General features: G+C 43.6%; 1 protein-coding gene across 1 annotated transcript in view; it reads left to right on the top strand.

Annotated features, from left to right (window-relative positions):
• TBC1D22B (TBC1 domain family member 22B) overlaps positions 1–13,812 on the top strand; it is a 64,937-nt gene that overhangs the window by 11,244 nt on the left and 39,881 nt on the right. The window contains exons 2-5 of the mRNA XM_082664705.1: positions 1,572–1,628; positions 9,276–9,583; positions 11,882–12,061; positions 12,597–12,667. Of these exons, the coding sequence (XP_082520831.1) occupies positions 1,572–1,628; positions 9,276–9,583; positions 11,882–12,061; positions 12,597–12,667 (616 nt within the window). The remainder of the gene's footprint in view (positions 1–1,571; positions 1,629–9,275; positions 9,584–11,881; positions 12,062–12,596; positions 12,668–13,812) is intronic.

The following is a 13,812-nucleotide window of genomic DNA, read 5'->3' as shown; positions in this document are numbered from 1 at the left end:
CCTGCCTCCTCCTCACTTGCTTTTAGTTGATTATTTTTCTTAGTTTTATTTTATATCTTGAAACATACTTATACCTATATTACTTGAGCTATCAGCTTTAAATATCTTTTGAGCCTTGTCAGTAAAAGATAAGGAAATCAGTCTACTTATTTCAATCTACTTTTTCCTCCATCCCACTTTAACATTTGCCAATTACATTATTTTTACATTCTCTTCTGCAACCATAAAGCCTCAAATTTAAGACTCAGGCTTAAGGTAAAATCAATTAAATGCTCTCCATCAGTCCTTTTGCTATAGTTTCTCCATTTATTTCATTATTAATAGAAGTTTTTCCTCTAGTAGTTTCTTCAGGAAGGAGTCAGGGAGACCATATTCCCTGAGTTCTTACATATTGAAACATGTTTTTCTGTCACCTTTGTACTTAACAGTTTGGATTGATAAACAATTATTTTCAGGTCACTCTTTTTTTCTTTTTTTTTTAAAAACTGTGAACTACTACAGAAAAGTACATGAAACAATTGTTTGGTATAATACTTGATAAATAATCTCAAAGTGAACACCCCAGAATCCCCCTGTGTCTGTTCTCTCTCACACCTCCTTCCTTCCCCTCAGTGATAACCACGTCCTTTTATGTTAATCAGTCCTTGCTTTCTTTATAGTGTTACTACTATGGATGCATCCCTAAACAATAGAAATCATTTTTGTCAGTTTCTGAAGTGTATATATATATATATATATATATATATATATAATTATATAGTATCTACTCTTTTATTCTTTGCTTTTTTGCTCAACATGACATTTGTAAGATCCATTCACATTACTTTCAGCCTTACTCCATTTATTTACGTTGCTGTAAAGTATTCTATTATGTGAACACATGACAGTTTATTTCTCTGTTGATAGACACTTGGGTTGTTTCTAGTTTGGGGCTAAAAGGATCCATAATGCTATGGACACTTTTATATGTATCTCTTGATACACATATCTATATATTTCTCTAAAGATATATATTTGGGAATGAAAATACTGGGTCTTAGGGTATGCATATTTTGTTCGTCCTAGATACAGCCAAACATTTTTGAAGCGGTCGTATCTCTTTATACCCCTACCAGCAGTGTGTGAGAGTCCCGTGGGTCACTCTACTCTTGATTTGTGGTGTTGCTTCACTGTCTTGTAGTCCAAGTGGTCCTTTGGGGTAGGTGATATTCCAATTTTATAGATGAGAAAGCATATTCAAAGTGGTCAGGTAATTTAATGCAAGTTTATAGAGGTAGTAGATGCCACAACTGGCATTTGAACTCTGTTCTCTCCAACTCTAAAGCCTTTCCATGCTGCCTTCTTTACAGATAGAACTTCCTGACAGTCAGTTACGTAGGGCACTGAAACCTCACCAGGGAAGATGAACATTTTTTTTTAAAGAGTAGGGTGCTATCCTTTGGCTTGGGTATAGTTGTTCTTGGAGGCAACCTGCTTCTCAAAGTCCCTTCCAATGTTGTGATTCAGGTGGTACTCACCCAACATATTTACTTTCCTGACAACTTGCTTCTTCCTTTTTTCCTTGCTTTTAGCATCCAGCCCGTGTATGGAGCACAGCACCCTCCTTTGGACCCTCGGCTCACCAAAAAGTAAGTCAAGATATTTTTCCTTTCATGCATGTACTTCTCCTAAAACCCTGAAACCCTCCCCTACTTTGTTGAAATGACAGTTTCCACTTGGACCTTTTCTAGTGTCTCCTCTGCTCTGTTTTGGATCAGAAGATGAGCAATCTTCTTACCTCTAAGCAGTCCATTACTAAGGGGAAAATTAACTTACATCAGAGATTTTTTTCTTATATTGGAAGGTGGTATATGTAGGGGTTTGGTGTTGGATTCTCTGTTCTGTGAGAAGGTCTTTATTGATTAAATATTGTCCTGAAGTTGAATGATTGATGACCTTCTTCTGGTTTCTGGGGCCCATTGCTTCTGAATATATATATAGGTCTGCCCTCTTCCTTATTCTCTGAGAATTGAGGCAAATAGAACATAACTGTGGGACTGACAGTTTTCAGGTCCTCTTTCTCTTTGACACACTCAAGGAACCCCGCCAGACAATGGAGTTAAAAGCTCCCTGGAGACTATTTCTTTTTTCTTTTTTTTTTAAATCCCGCCCCACACCCTGTCCTGAAGGCTATTTCTTCTAGTAAAATTCTAGTAAATTATTTTCTAACACAGCAGAGACCCTAGTTAAATCCAAGATGTGTGGATGTGTATTTGTATCCCCAATTATCGCTTTATCACATCTTTCTCTCATAGGCCATCATTCAGCCACAATAAATTTAAATGAGGAGGTGGGTCGTCTTCTTGCATGTTCTAAGAACTTTTGCCTCTATCTTTGAGCAGGCTTAATCTTAGAGACTTATTTCTAGGAAAGTTGTTGCTGGTAATGAAAGCTGAATGATTTGAGAGGTACAGGAGACCCAGGTTCTCATCCTTCAGGGGCCTGTGTGATAATATCTACCCTTTCTTTCTTCATAGTCAACGGGGAAGTAAAGATAATGTACATTAAAATATTTTGAATACCTAGAAAAATACCTTATCAAATATGCATCATCAATATTTTAATATTCTTTTAATAACTTAATGTGTGGTGAACTTTCTATAATTCTACAAACTCATTCTTTTTGCAATTTGGCCAATGTGTAGAAGGTACAGTCTTCTGAATTACTATAGAGGCATGACTGCTGTTCATTTCTGTAAAATGCACAATTTTTATATCAGGAACCACTAGAGTGTAAGCTCTTTGTTCACCACTGTACCCTTAGCACCTAGACCAGCAGGTTGCACATAGTAGGCACTGAGTAAATATTTATGGAATGAAGGAATGAAGTCCCTGCATTTACTTAGACAATGGGTTTTTCCTTAACGTTTCTTAGTATGTACCTTGTATTAGATCTTCTTAAGGGGAAACATGTTTTCTGTGGTAGTTTTGTGATATTTTCATTAAGTATAATGAATTTTATTTCCTCGTTTTACCATCCGTGGACTCTCTGGTCTGTTGGCCAGTGTAACAGGCACTGTTAATTACCTTCCCAACAGTCTTCCCTGCACCTGCTTCTTCCTTGCTCAGGAACCACAGTTCTATTCAGTTCTTGAGCCGGTGACAGTGTACTTAGAGTAGGTATCTGGGTTAGTTTAAGCCTTTTATAATAATTCCTTGGTAATACCAGTGACTGGTCTATGATGGGCTCATCTCATTGGTTCTGGCCAATGAGATGTAAAAGAAAGTCTCCTGAAGGAGGGTTCTTGGAAGGAGTTTCTTTTTTTGACCAGAGAGAGAACATTTTGTGAAGAAAGCTGCATTTTGCCTCCACTCACATTTCCTGCTTTTCAATGTGTTAGTGTGAAAATGAGTTGCGAAGGGCTTCCCTGGTGGTGCAGTGATTAAGAATCCGCCTGCCAATGCAGGGGACACAGGTTCGAGCCCTGGTCCGGGAAGATCCCACATGCCGCGGAGCAACTAAGCCCGTGCGCCACAACTACTGAGCCTGCGCTCTAGAGCCCACGAGCCACACTGCTGAGCCTGCATGCCACAACTACTGAAGCCCGTGCGCCTAGAGCCCGTGCTCCTCAACAAGAGAAGCCACCACAATGAGAAGCCCGCACGCTGCAACGAAGAGTAGCCCTGCTTGCCACAACTAGAGAAAGCCCACGCACAGCAATGAAAACCAAACGCAGCCAAAAATAAATAAATTAATTTAAAAAAAAAAAGAAAAGAAAATGAGATGTGAAGAACTGTAACAGTTAACTTGTACCCTGAGGGAAAGACAAGAGAATTGCAGAGACACTAGCTCAGTGCCCTGACATCGTGGTCTTTACAACTTAAGCGTCATAGTTGAGTATTCTGTTCCTTGTAGCCAGTTCTGTTCGCAGCCAGGATTTGTTGATTGGTAATAGATCCATTACAGCATAATTTATAATGGCCTTTGATAAACACATGGCTAACGTAAAATCTGCCATCCACCTGTATATAAGGCAGTGGGATGTACTATCCTATTTTATGTTTGGGTCAAAGTCACCATACCTTCTCTGCATCTGTCATCAACTGAGTTTTCCCTGATTCTGTATTTAAGGCAGGTCTTGAGGAATATCACCATATCCCACACTGCCAAGGCAAACTTTATATACTCTTGTTTTTCCCACCTATTTTTAATTTATTTTTATGTTCATTTGTTGGCTGCACCGCAGCATGCGGGATATTAGTTCCCCAATCAGGGATCAAACCCGCGCCCCCTGCAGTGGAAGCGCGGAGTCTTAACCACTGGACTGCCAGGGAAGTCCCCTTTTCCCACCTATTAATGATATAAAACCATGACTGTTTCCACTGGTCATTCAGCAGAGTTGCATTCATACTTTCAGTAGAAGTAGTTATTTAGCTTTGCAATTTGGGAGGAATATAATTGTCACTGAATAAATTGCATCCCTTTTTTGTGCATGTGGTGGTTTGGTATTACCACTCTACAATCTGGGACAACATCTAGGTCTGCACTGGACCATTTTACAATTCCAGATTGTTACAATAAAACATTTATTGCCCTTATTTGAGTACCTTTATTGGGACATTTTTATTGCTTTCTCCGCTACCTGATTACCGTTCCACTTCAAGCTACCATTAATTACTGTGTGGTTAATCCTCATTACAGCAGAAGCCTTTACATTGGGTCTTCAATCATCTAAACTGCACGAGCACAGCAAGTCATTACCTGTCTGTGTATTTTGACTTCCATTTGCCAAATTATTACCATTAGTGATAATATTGCCTGCAATAATTTTTATAGCTCAGATAAAACTAGTCTTACCGCAGAGCGGCCCCATTGGCCACTTGATGGTATGATAAACTTCTAAACTTACTGTTTTCTGAATTGATATCCTAGTTCTGAGTTATAAATCTAGTTCATGTGAAGCCACACTAGTCATTGATATGACTGGATTTAGCAAATTCCCCACTTGCTTCACACCCCTTTACCAGTGTCAAACGTTATTTTTCTAAATAAATTTGTGTTGTATTTCTATTAAGTGAACAGCCGTCTCAGTAAAACAACATAGTATTCATCAAATCACAGAATGATTGATCTTTTGTTTCCTAACCCATATAACAAACAAACTATAATTTGGCATACAGATGTAAGGAGGTATGGTGAAGGTGTCTATGCGAGGCCAGGTTGGTTGTAACTTTGATATAGTTCTGTTTAAGTAATTTTGGTTAAACTTCAAGCCACACTGTGGCATTATTGTGCCTCAGGTTAGTTATAGATTAGTTGGGACCATGTTAAAATTAGGCAGCCTATAAGCCAAAGGTACCCCCAGCTAGAATTACCTGGATTAATATTTTACTGACACTCACCATGGCCCATCTCTTGGTGCGGTATTTTTTTGTTTGTTTTTTAAATTTATTATTATTTTCGGCTGCATTGGGTCTTCGTTGCTGCGCGCAGATTTTCTCCAGTTGCAGCGAGGGGGGCTACTCTTCGTTGCGGTGCACGGGCTTCTCATTGCCATGGCTTCTCTTGCTGTGGAGCACGGACTCTAGAGCGCAGGCTCAGTAGTTGCGGCTCGCAGGCTTAGTTGCTCCGCGGCATGTGGGATCTTCCCGGACCAGGGCTTGAACCCAGGTCCCCTGCACTGGCAGGCAGATCCTTAACCACTGTGCCACCAGGGAAGTCCCTGGTGCAGTGTTTTGATCCACTCCAGGGTGTGCATATGCTTCACCCAATGTTAGACTAATAGCATCTAGTCAGTTCCTTGACCTGAGTTAAAATTCAGCTTCTTGATTCGTGGTTTATTTAAAGAATTCTTAAGACATCAAGAGGGTATTTAAGAAACATCAACCAAGGGAAAAAAAAATAACCTTGGCGTCCAAAGTACTCTTTATCACTCCATTGGAATCGTCCTGTGCCATCTTGAGGTACACGTGGTCTCTAAGGAGGAAAACAATAACAATAGCCGCATACTCCTATGCAGCATGTTTTTGATGGCAGATCTTTCTTACACATCCACCTATTTGTTCTTGACAGTGAACCCACTGGGGTGAGTACTGCAGGTTGTGGATCCTGGATCTCCTTTCACAGAGGAGAAGCATAGTGATGACTCCAGAACATACAGCCTCAAGAGGTCTGCAGAGAAGTAATTTGCCTCTGGCTCATGGATGATTTTTTTTTTTTTAATATTTCTAGATGCTTTTTTTAAAAAAAGAATCTTTATTGGGGTATAATTGCTTTACTGGCTCATAGATTTTTGACGTGCAGATTTTTGCGTTGCACTGCCTCAGTTTTGTTTTCTTTGATTTGGGCTCTTGTTTTTTTTTTTGCGGTACGCGGGCCTCTCACTGTTGTGGTCTCTCCTGTTGCGGAGCACAGGCTCCGGACGTGCAGGCTCAGTGGCCGTGGCTCACGGGCCTAGCCGCTCCGCAGCATGTGGGATCTTCCCGGACCGGGGCACGAACCCGTGTCCCCTGCATCGGTGGACGGACTCTCAACCACTGCGCCACCAGGGAAGCCCTCTTGTTCATTTTTGATTGTTCATTCAGTACTTTTACTTTGGGGATTGACAAAAGCCAACAAAACAACCTTTTCCAGTGATTAATAAAAATAATATGCTCATTGTAGAAAACATGAATAATTCAGAGAATTATAAAAATTAAATTTATCACCTATAATTCCATAGCCCAGAGACAAGCAATGTTAACATTTTGATGCATTTTATTCCTGGTCTTTTCTGTGCATATACTTTCTAAGAAATATAGAGATCATAAAAAATATATAATTTTGGTTCAATTTTCACTTTATTGAGATCATTTTCTAGTGTTATTAAATAGCCTTCAAGATGTGATTTTCGTTAAGCAGTATAGCATTCCATCTGGTGGCTGAAACATAATATATCTCATCATTTGCAATTTCTAGATGTTTATATTGTTTGTAGTTTTTAACCAAAATAAATAATACCATTATAAACTGTTTTAGATCACCTTTGTTTGATTCAATGATTATTTTCTTATGGTCAGAAATTATGAATCATTTTCAGGCTCATGGTGTGTATGTTGCCAGATTGTTTTCCAGAAGGTGGTACAACATACACCCCCACCTGCAGTATTAGAGAGCTGGTCTCACTACACCTTAGTTAGCACCAAAGAGGATGCATCTTTAAATCTTTACTGATTTAGTGGATGGAGAATGGTATCTTGTTTCCTTCATGTTTTTTTTTTTTTTTTTTTTTTTTTTTTTGCGGTACGTGGGCCTCTCACTGTTGTGGCCTCTCCTGTTGCGGAGCACAGGCTCCAGACGCGCAGGCTCAGTGGCCATGGCTCACGGGCCTAGCTGCTCCGCGGCATGTGGGATCTTCCCGGACCGGGGCACGAACCCGTGTCCCCTGCATCGGCAGGCGGACTCTCAACCACTGCACCATCAGGGAAGCCCTCCTTCACGTTTGAACTGTTACTTCTTGTAATCTTATGTTATCTCCTGCATCCTCAGTGATAGCGTGATGTATTTTCCTTTCCTTTGTGCGAGACTAGTGTTTGAAAATATGCCTCAGTGATACCTTTTTTGGTGTTAATAATAGGGACTTTCCGATGAGCTGTATGAGTTACGAGTCTGTATTTATCAATGTTAGGAACAATTATCTTTCAGAATAACTATTGGACATATCTAGGGAGATGCGATGGGTATTAGACCACCCACCTCTACCCAAAGGGAAGAAACATCTCTCGGAAATGGGGGAACTTCAGCTCTTCCAGCAGAGCCTTGTTTTTAGTCTAGAGTTGCCCTGCCTTGCTGAGGGAAACAGGCATTTTAATGATGTTTTTACGCCTCGCATTCCAGTCCTCAGGGATGCTAATTAAGACTGAATTAGAAATGTCCCAACTACCTAGTCCCCTGGAACCAGAATAAGGGCCCCCAGCCCTTAAGGAGTTCACAGAGAGGAAAAGTTCAGGGGGATTTCCCTGGCGGTACAGTGGTTAAGACTCCACACTTCCACTGCAGGGGGCACGGGCTCGATCCCTGGTCAGGGAACTAAGATCCCACAATCCACATGGTGCAGCCAAAAAAAAAAAAAGAAGAGGAAAAGTGCAGGAAAGTAGGAAAGGTCTACATCAGTGGTCCCCAGCCTTTTTGGCACCAGGGACTGGTTTCATGGAAGACAGTTTTTCCATGGACTGGGGGGCGGCGTGGGGAGATGGTTTCGGGATGATTCAAGCGCATTACATTTATTGTGCACTTTATTTCTATTATTCAGTCATGTACTGTCTCCACGATTTTTTTGCTGTATTCTATGCTATTATTTATTAAATACATTTGAAAAAATAAACTTGTATATACTCAGTTAATTTATTTTTAAAATAAACCTTATTAGTTCCCTAAGTGGAAAACCAGTATCATTTGCCAAAAATAGAAAGTAACCTTAAAAATAAGTACAGTGAAACACAAAACAATCTTATTAATTAAATTCTAAGCCAGATTCTGTTCTTACAAAATGTTGATCCTGAGACTGCCCTCACTTTGTTAAAAAATAGTTGTAAAGACAGAGTGGCAGCGAACTCAGATCTCTCCTCAAGGGCAGCAGGACTTCAACAGAATAAAAAGGGAACAACTTGTTCATTTTGGAACTCAGTGTTTCGTAATACATGTGGGCTACCTAAAATTGTCTCTTGTTCTACCAGTAGTTGATGTCCTGCTTTAAAAAATAGTTTAGGTCATGTTGTCATAACAGATTAACTCTGAAATCTCAGTGGATTGACACAACAAAGGCTTATTTCTCACTCACGCCACCTGTCCAGAGTAGAGTCAGGTGTGTGTGGTGGGCAGGCTCTGCTCCACATGGTCACTCTGTTATCCAGGCTGAGGGAGGCGCCACCATCTGGAGTTGTCATGATAGAAGAAAGCTTACAGAGAACTCACACCTGTTCTTTTATACTTTGGCTCCGAAGGGACTGCCTCACTTCTCTCCTTAGCCCATTGGCCAGAACTAGTCATATAGCGTCACCTAAGTGCAGGGGGGCTGGAAAGTATAGAGGAGCACATGGAATATTTGGAGAGCGTTGCTGTCCTTGTTTTGTCTGGCTCTGCAGCATAGAGGTGGTCTGGATGCATCAGAGGAGGAATGGAAATGGATATTTTTTGTTTGAAGAAGGTAATGATTGTGCGTGAGGTAGTTTATAATACTGTTAATATTATATTAAGCAAGTGAAGATGGTCAGATGTGTCAGACCATTCCTTCGTAACGGTGTCTCCTTTCTTAAAGCTTCATTAAAGAGCGGTCAAAAGTCAGCACGGTTCCTCTGAAGAATAAGAAGGCCTCCAGTTTTCATGAGTTTGCCCGGAACACCAGTGATGCTTGGGACATTGGCGATGACGAGGAAGAGGACTTTTCCTCCCCTTCTTTCCAAACTCTGAACTCAAAAGTTGCTTTGGCAACTGCTGCCCAAGTGCTAGAAAACCACAGCAAGCTGAGAGTGAGACCAGAACGGTCCCAGTCCACGACATCCGAAGTTCCTGCCAGCCACAAGGTTATAAAGTCCAGCAGTGACGCCCAGCTGTCCAGAAATTCCAGTAAGTCTGTCCAGCTCCTCTCCTTAGGCTCAGCCTCTTCAGCAGAGTGCATTTCAAATAAAAACAGGTTTTTTTAGGGCCTCCCTCAGATCTTCCACTGGGTGATAAATAGGCGAGCTCAAGCCTGAGGGACATCAGTGAGCCTAACTGGTCCTGAGCTGTACTTACTCCTCCCACCTGGATGGCTGCCTGGCCCTGGGACCCGGGGTTTCACTTCCTGACACCCGAGTGTTGCCTGCCATTCTCTTCTTCCTTTACCTGTGGTGGGGTCCAAAACTTCTGTGGTTTGGTTGCTTCACTTTGCTTTAGGCCTGCTCAGGTTGAAGACTATTGACTCTATGTAGTTACAGTTGTTAGTGGCCGAATTTCACAAATGTTTGGCACTGTTGGTTGACTTCCTCAGCTGTGGGGAACAGCACTAGCATAGGTTGTCTTTTTCCTGTTCCTGAGGGACGGAGTCCCTGTGTCACGGCTGCCTGCCCACCAGGTTGGGTGGGGCGGGAGGAGATACCCTTTCTTTTCAGGAAACTGGCAGCAGTAACTGGTTGAGATGATGGTGGCTTTATCAGATGTTTGGGGATGCCCGGTGTACTCTTTTAAATATCCATTGCTGTATTTAATGTTGCCCTGAAGGGTTTTATGGAAGCCAGTTATTCTGAGCTGGAGGGGGAAGTACCCTCAAGCTAGTGAAAGTTCAAGCAGCTGACTGGTAAAGGATGAAAAGAAAGTAGAATGCCAGAGCCCTGGCGCGTGTCCTGGCTCATGTTCTAAGAGAACTTCTTTTACAGTTTCAGACTAAGGTTGTGGTCAGGAAATTAGGCTGAAAGGCCTTTAAAATCATTCCATAGTCACTTTCCGTGGCTGATTCGGGCCCCAGCTTGAACCTTCAATGACGTGCCCAGGACAGGCATTCAGTGTCCACTGACCGGGTGGCCACAGCTACAGGCTGTGGCAGTGTCTTCACACATGATTGAGGGTCTCCACAGGGTCCCAGTGTGAGGGAAGGCCCCACCACCATCCCTAATGAGCTGCCCTTGTGCAGCCAGGACTGCCCAGACCATTCCTGTTACGAGGTTCCCTCCTGGGAGCATCTGTCAGTCAGTCACTGATTCCGAAAGTGCGCGCTGGTCTGAGCTCTGCAGCGTGTGGTCTGCGTTTCCTAGGCCCCGTGTTACACTAGGCATCCAAGCCAAGTACTCCGTGGCACTTGTTTCTGTAAACCTTCTTGTCATGCCGGTTGATGAGTATTTACTGTTTTATTCTTGTTGTGACTACTACTTTTTAAGGCCCTAATATGTAAAGAATATGAAACAGTCATGAAAGGACAGTCAGAACTTAAAACTGAGTTTCATTTGGGGTAGTAAAATAAATAAGGGTTTTGGAGTCAGGCAGACCTAAGGTGGTATCTCAGCTCTCTCTTGCAAATTACTTCACCTCTCTGAGCTACAGTTTCCTAATCTCTAAAATAGCGATAAATTCCTACCATATGTTGTAAGCATCAAATGAGAGGTCATATGTAACTGTGACGAGCATAATGCCTTAATAAGCATTCAATAAATATTAGTCCTATACTGCTCATTTCTCCTACCTACCATCTAGTTTAGAAGTGTCTAGAACTGGACACAGAGTTCAGCTTGAGTCTGTTCCTGTTATTTCAATTAGAGAAATGTGATTGGCTGGTGAGAAATATGCGAGCACAGAGGAACCTGCCTTAGGCCAGAGCCTCTCACCTGTGTGCAGAGCACAACTAGTGGGCCAAGAACAGGTGAGAGTTGTGCCAGAGGTATTGACCCTCTCAACCCTTGGGGCAGCTGGCTAGGGCTGGGGCTTCGGGAGAGCAGCCACCTCCTTTCATTGCGGTGTGCTTTACAGTGTCATTTTCTCTGTGCTCTGTGACGTGGAGAAGGAAGGCAAGCACTGCCTTTGACTGCGTTGCCCCAAAACTTGCTATTAGGCGCCAAGAAAAGTTCCAGGTTGGGGTACAAAGAAAACAATTGATTTTCCTCTGAAGTCACAAAAAAATGTTGTCAAATTTGCTACCGCAGCTGGAGTCTCTGTTTGCACATAAGGTGCCTTGGTATGTATGATAAAAACGCAGCCCTTCCTCTGGGCGGATGAATGGAGCACAGCTGGGTTTCCATCCCCTGGCCGCTCCACACCGAGCACCTTCAGGCAGCGCACAAACCATGAAGCCGCAGCTCTGGTGGAGGAGACCAGTGCTCAACAGTCAGGTTTAAGGTTTCTCAGAATCTGTGCTCTTCACACAGCTTGTTCTCTTTCTCTTTCAAATTATCTCAGGTGATACATGCCTGAGGAACCCACTCCACAAACAGCAGTCACTCCCTCTCCGACCCATCATCCCCCTTGTTGCCCGGATCTCGGACCAGAATGCTTCTGGGGCACCCCCGATGACTGTCCGGGAGAAAACCCGCCTAGAAAAATTCCGTCAGCTTCTCTCCAGCCACAACACCGACTTAGGTGAGTCCCCGTGAGCCCTGGGCCAAAGCTAGGACCTCTTGGTGACTGGAATTCTCAGAGACCTGGAAGCTATTGCTCTTTATTCTTCCTTCTTTTACTTTTCCAGCATCTCCTGATCTGGTGCCCATTGAAGTGACATGCAGGTATTAAGTCAGAAATATGTTACTAGGAATTAGGGACCAAATTAGGTGGGACTGGATTCTGTGGCCTGTAGCTATTCTGGCTTTGGTCTCCCCTACCTCCAGGTGATTCTTACTGAAATCCACACCTACTGGCCTTTCTCTTCCCCTCTAACTCTAATCTCTGAGCTGACTGGATCACTGCTGCAGAGCACTTTGCTGCTCAGGGCTGTGTTTTGGGCTTTTTCCCTGTGCTTGTCGGTAGCTGGTGGCGGTGGTGGCAGCGGCAGTGGTGGCGGTGGCGATGGCAATCGTCCTACTGGAACGGTGGGAGGCACCAGGCAGCGCTGGCCGAGGCTTGTCTTAGGGCATCTGTGGGAAGGGCTAAACCCAACAAAGCCTTTATCTATTTGCAGATGAACTGAGGAAGTGTAGCTGGCCAGGGGTTCCCAGGGAGGTTCGGCCTGTAACCTGGAGACTCCTGTCGGTGAGTTCTACCCACTGTGTAGAGAAGCGTGAGCCTCACACAGCCCTTCTTACCTGCTGAGGTTAGTCCGGTCACATAAGTCTTGCACCGTAGACTTCTCTAGTCCTACCGGATGTGACAGACCTGTGGGACCGTAGTCCTATTGCTTTGCATAAAGAAACACATTCTTGAGAGTTTATTCCCACACATGTAGGAGAGCACACGTTTGTGCCTATAGTCCTGATCTCGCCTTCTCAGCACCAAGGAGGAAGAATACAGTGAGGCTGGGTGAGCCAGTACTTGTTTGAACAGGCTCCCACATTCCCTGGGCTTCCCTCCTTTTTCAGTAGGAATAACCAAGGTGGTTGAAACCCACTTTGCAACTGTGAAGAGTTGATAAACGGGCCTCCCTCAGAAGCCTGCACTAGTCCCACTTTCACTAAGTAACGGAGCACTGTGCCTGTCACTGTGATACGAACACTTTGACTTCCTGAGCCTGTAAAATTCATTCATTCGTTCAATAAATCCTATAAGGATTTATTGAGGGCCTGCTGTTCGCCAGGCATGGTGCCAGGTGCTGTGAGGATATAGGGAAGTGAAGACGGCACAGCCCCTGCTCTCCAGGCGCTTGCTCGCTCGCTCGCTATGGAATGTATCCCTTAGCTGCCTGCAAGACGATGGCTCTCTCCTGACTGCCCCCACCCCCAGTCTTGCAACCGTGTAATCATTGCCCCAGCTTCTTCTAAGTTTGAATGCTATTAGAAGTAGATGTGGTGAGAATGGAAGGGGAACAGGAGATGTAAGAATTGAGAGTGGGATCTAGACCAGGGATAAGAATGTAAGTTGGCCTGGAGCTGGGGCCAGGAGGGGGGCTGCTGCCAGCAGTTCTGTGTCTGGACGTTGCAGCTGCTGTGTCGCAGATTCCATTCAGGTTCCTAAGCTGGTAATTCTGAATGTTACCGTAGAAAAGAATGTGTAACCGGCACCGACTCACGTGGCACACCAGTGAGATATGCCACAGAGGTGGCCACCTCCCCGTGACCCTGGGAAGGTTTGCCTCGTGCACGCGCAGCCCCAGGAGGTCCTGACTCGGGTCCAGTTCCCTCCTACTGACCTACATTCGCTTCTCTACTGTGCCAGCTCCGGAACTCTGCAGTGCTCCAGTA

The sequence above is a fragment of the Grampus griseus genome (assembly GCF_964374135.1).
Source record: "Grampus griseus genome assembly, chromosome: 10".
Taxonomy (NCBI): domain Eukaryota; kingdom Metazoa; phylum Chordata; class Mammalia; order Artiodactyla; family Delphinidae; genus Grampus; species Grampus griseus.
This window is presented reverse-complemented; position numbering and strand designations above follow the sequence as displayed.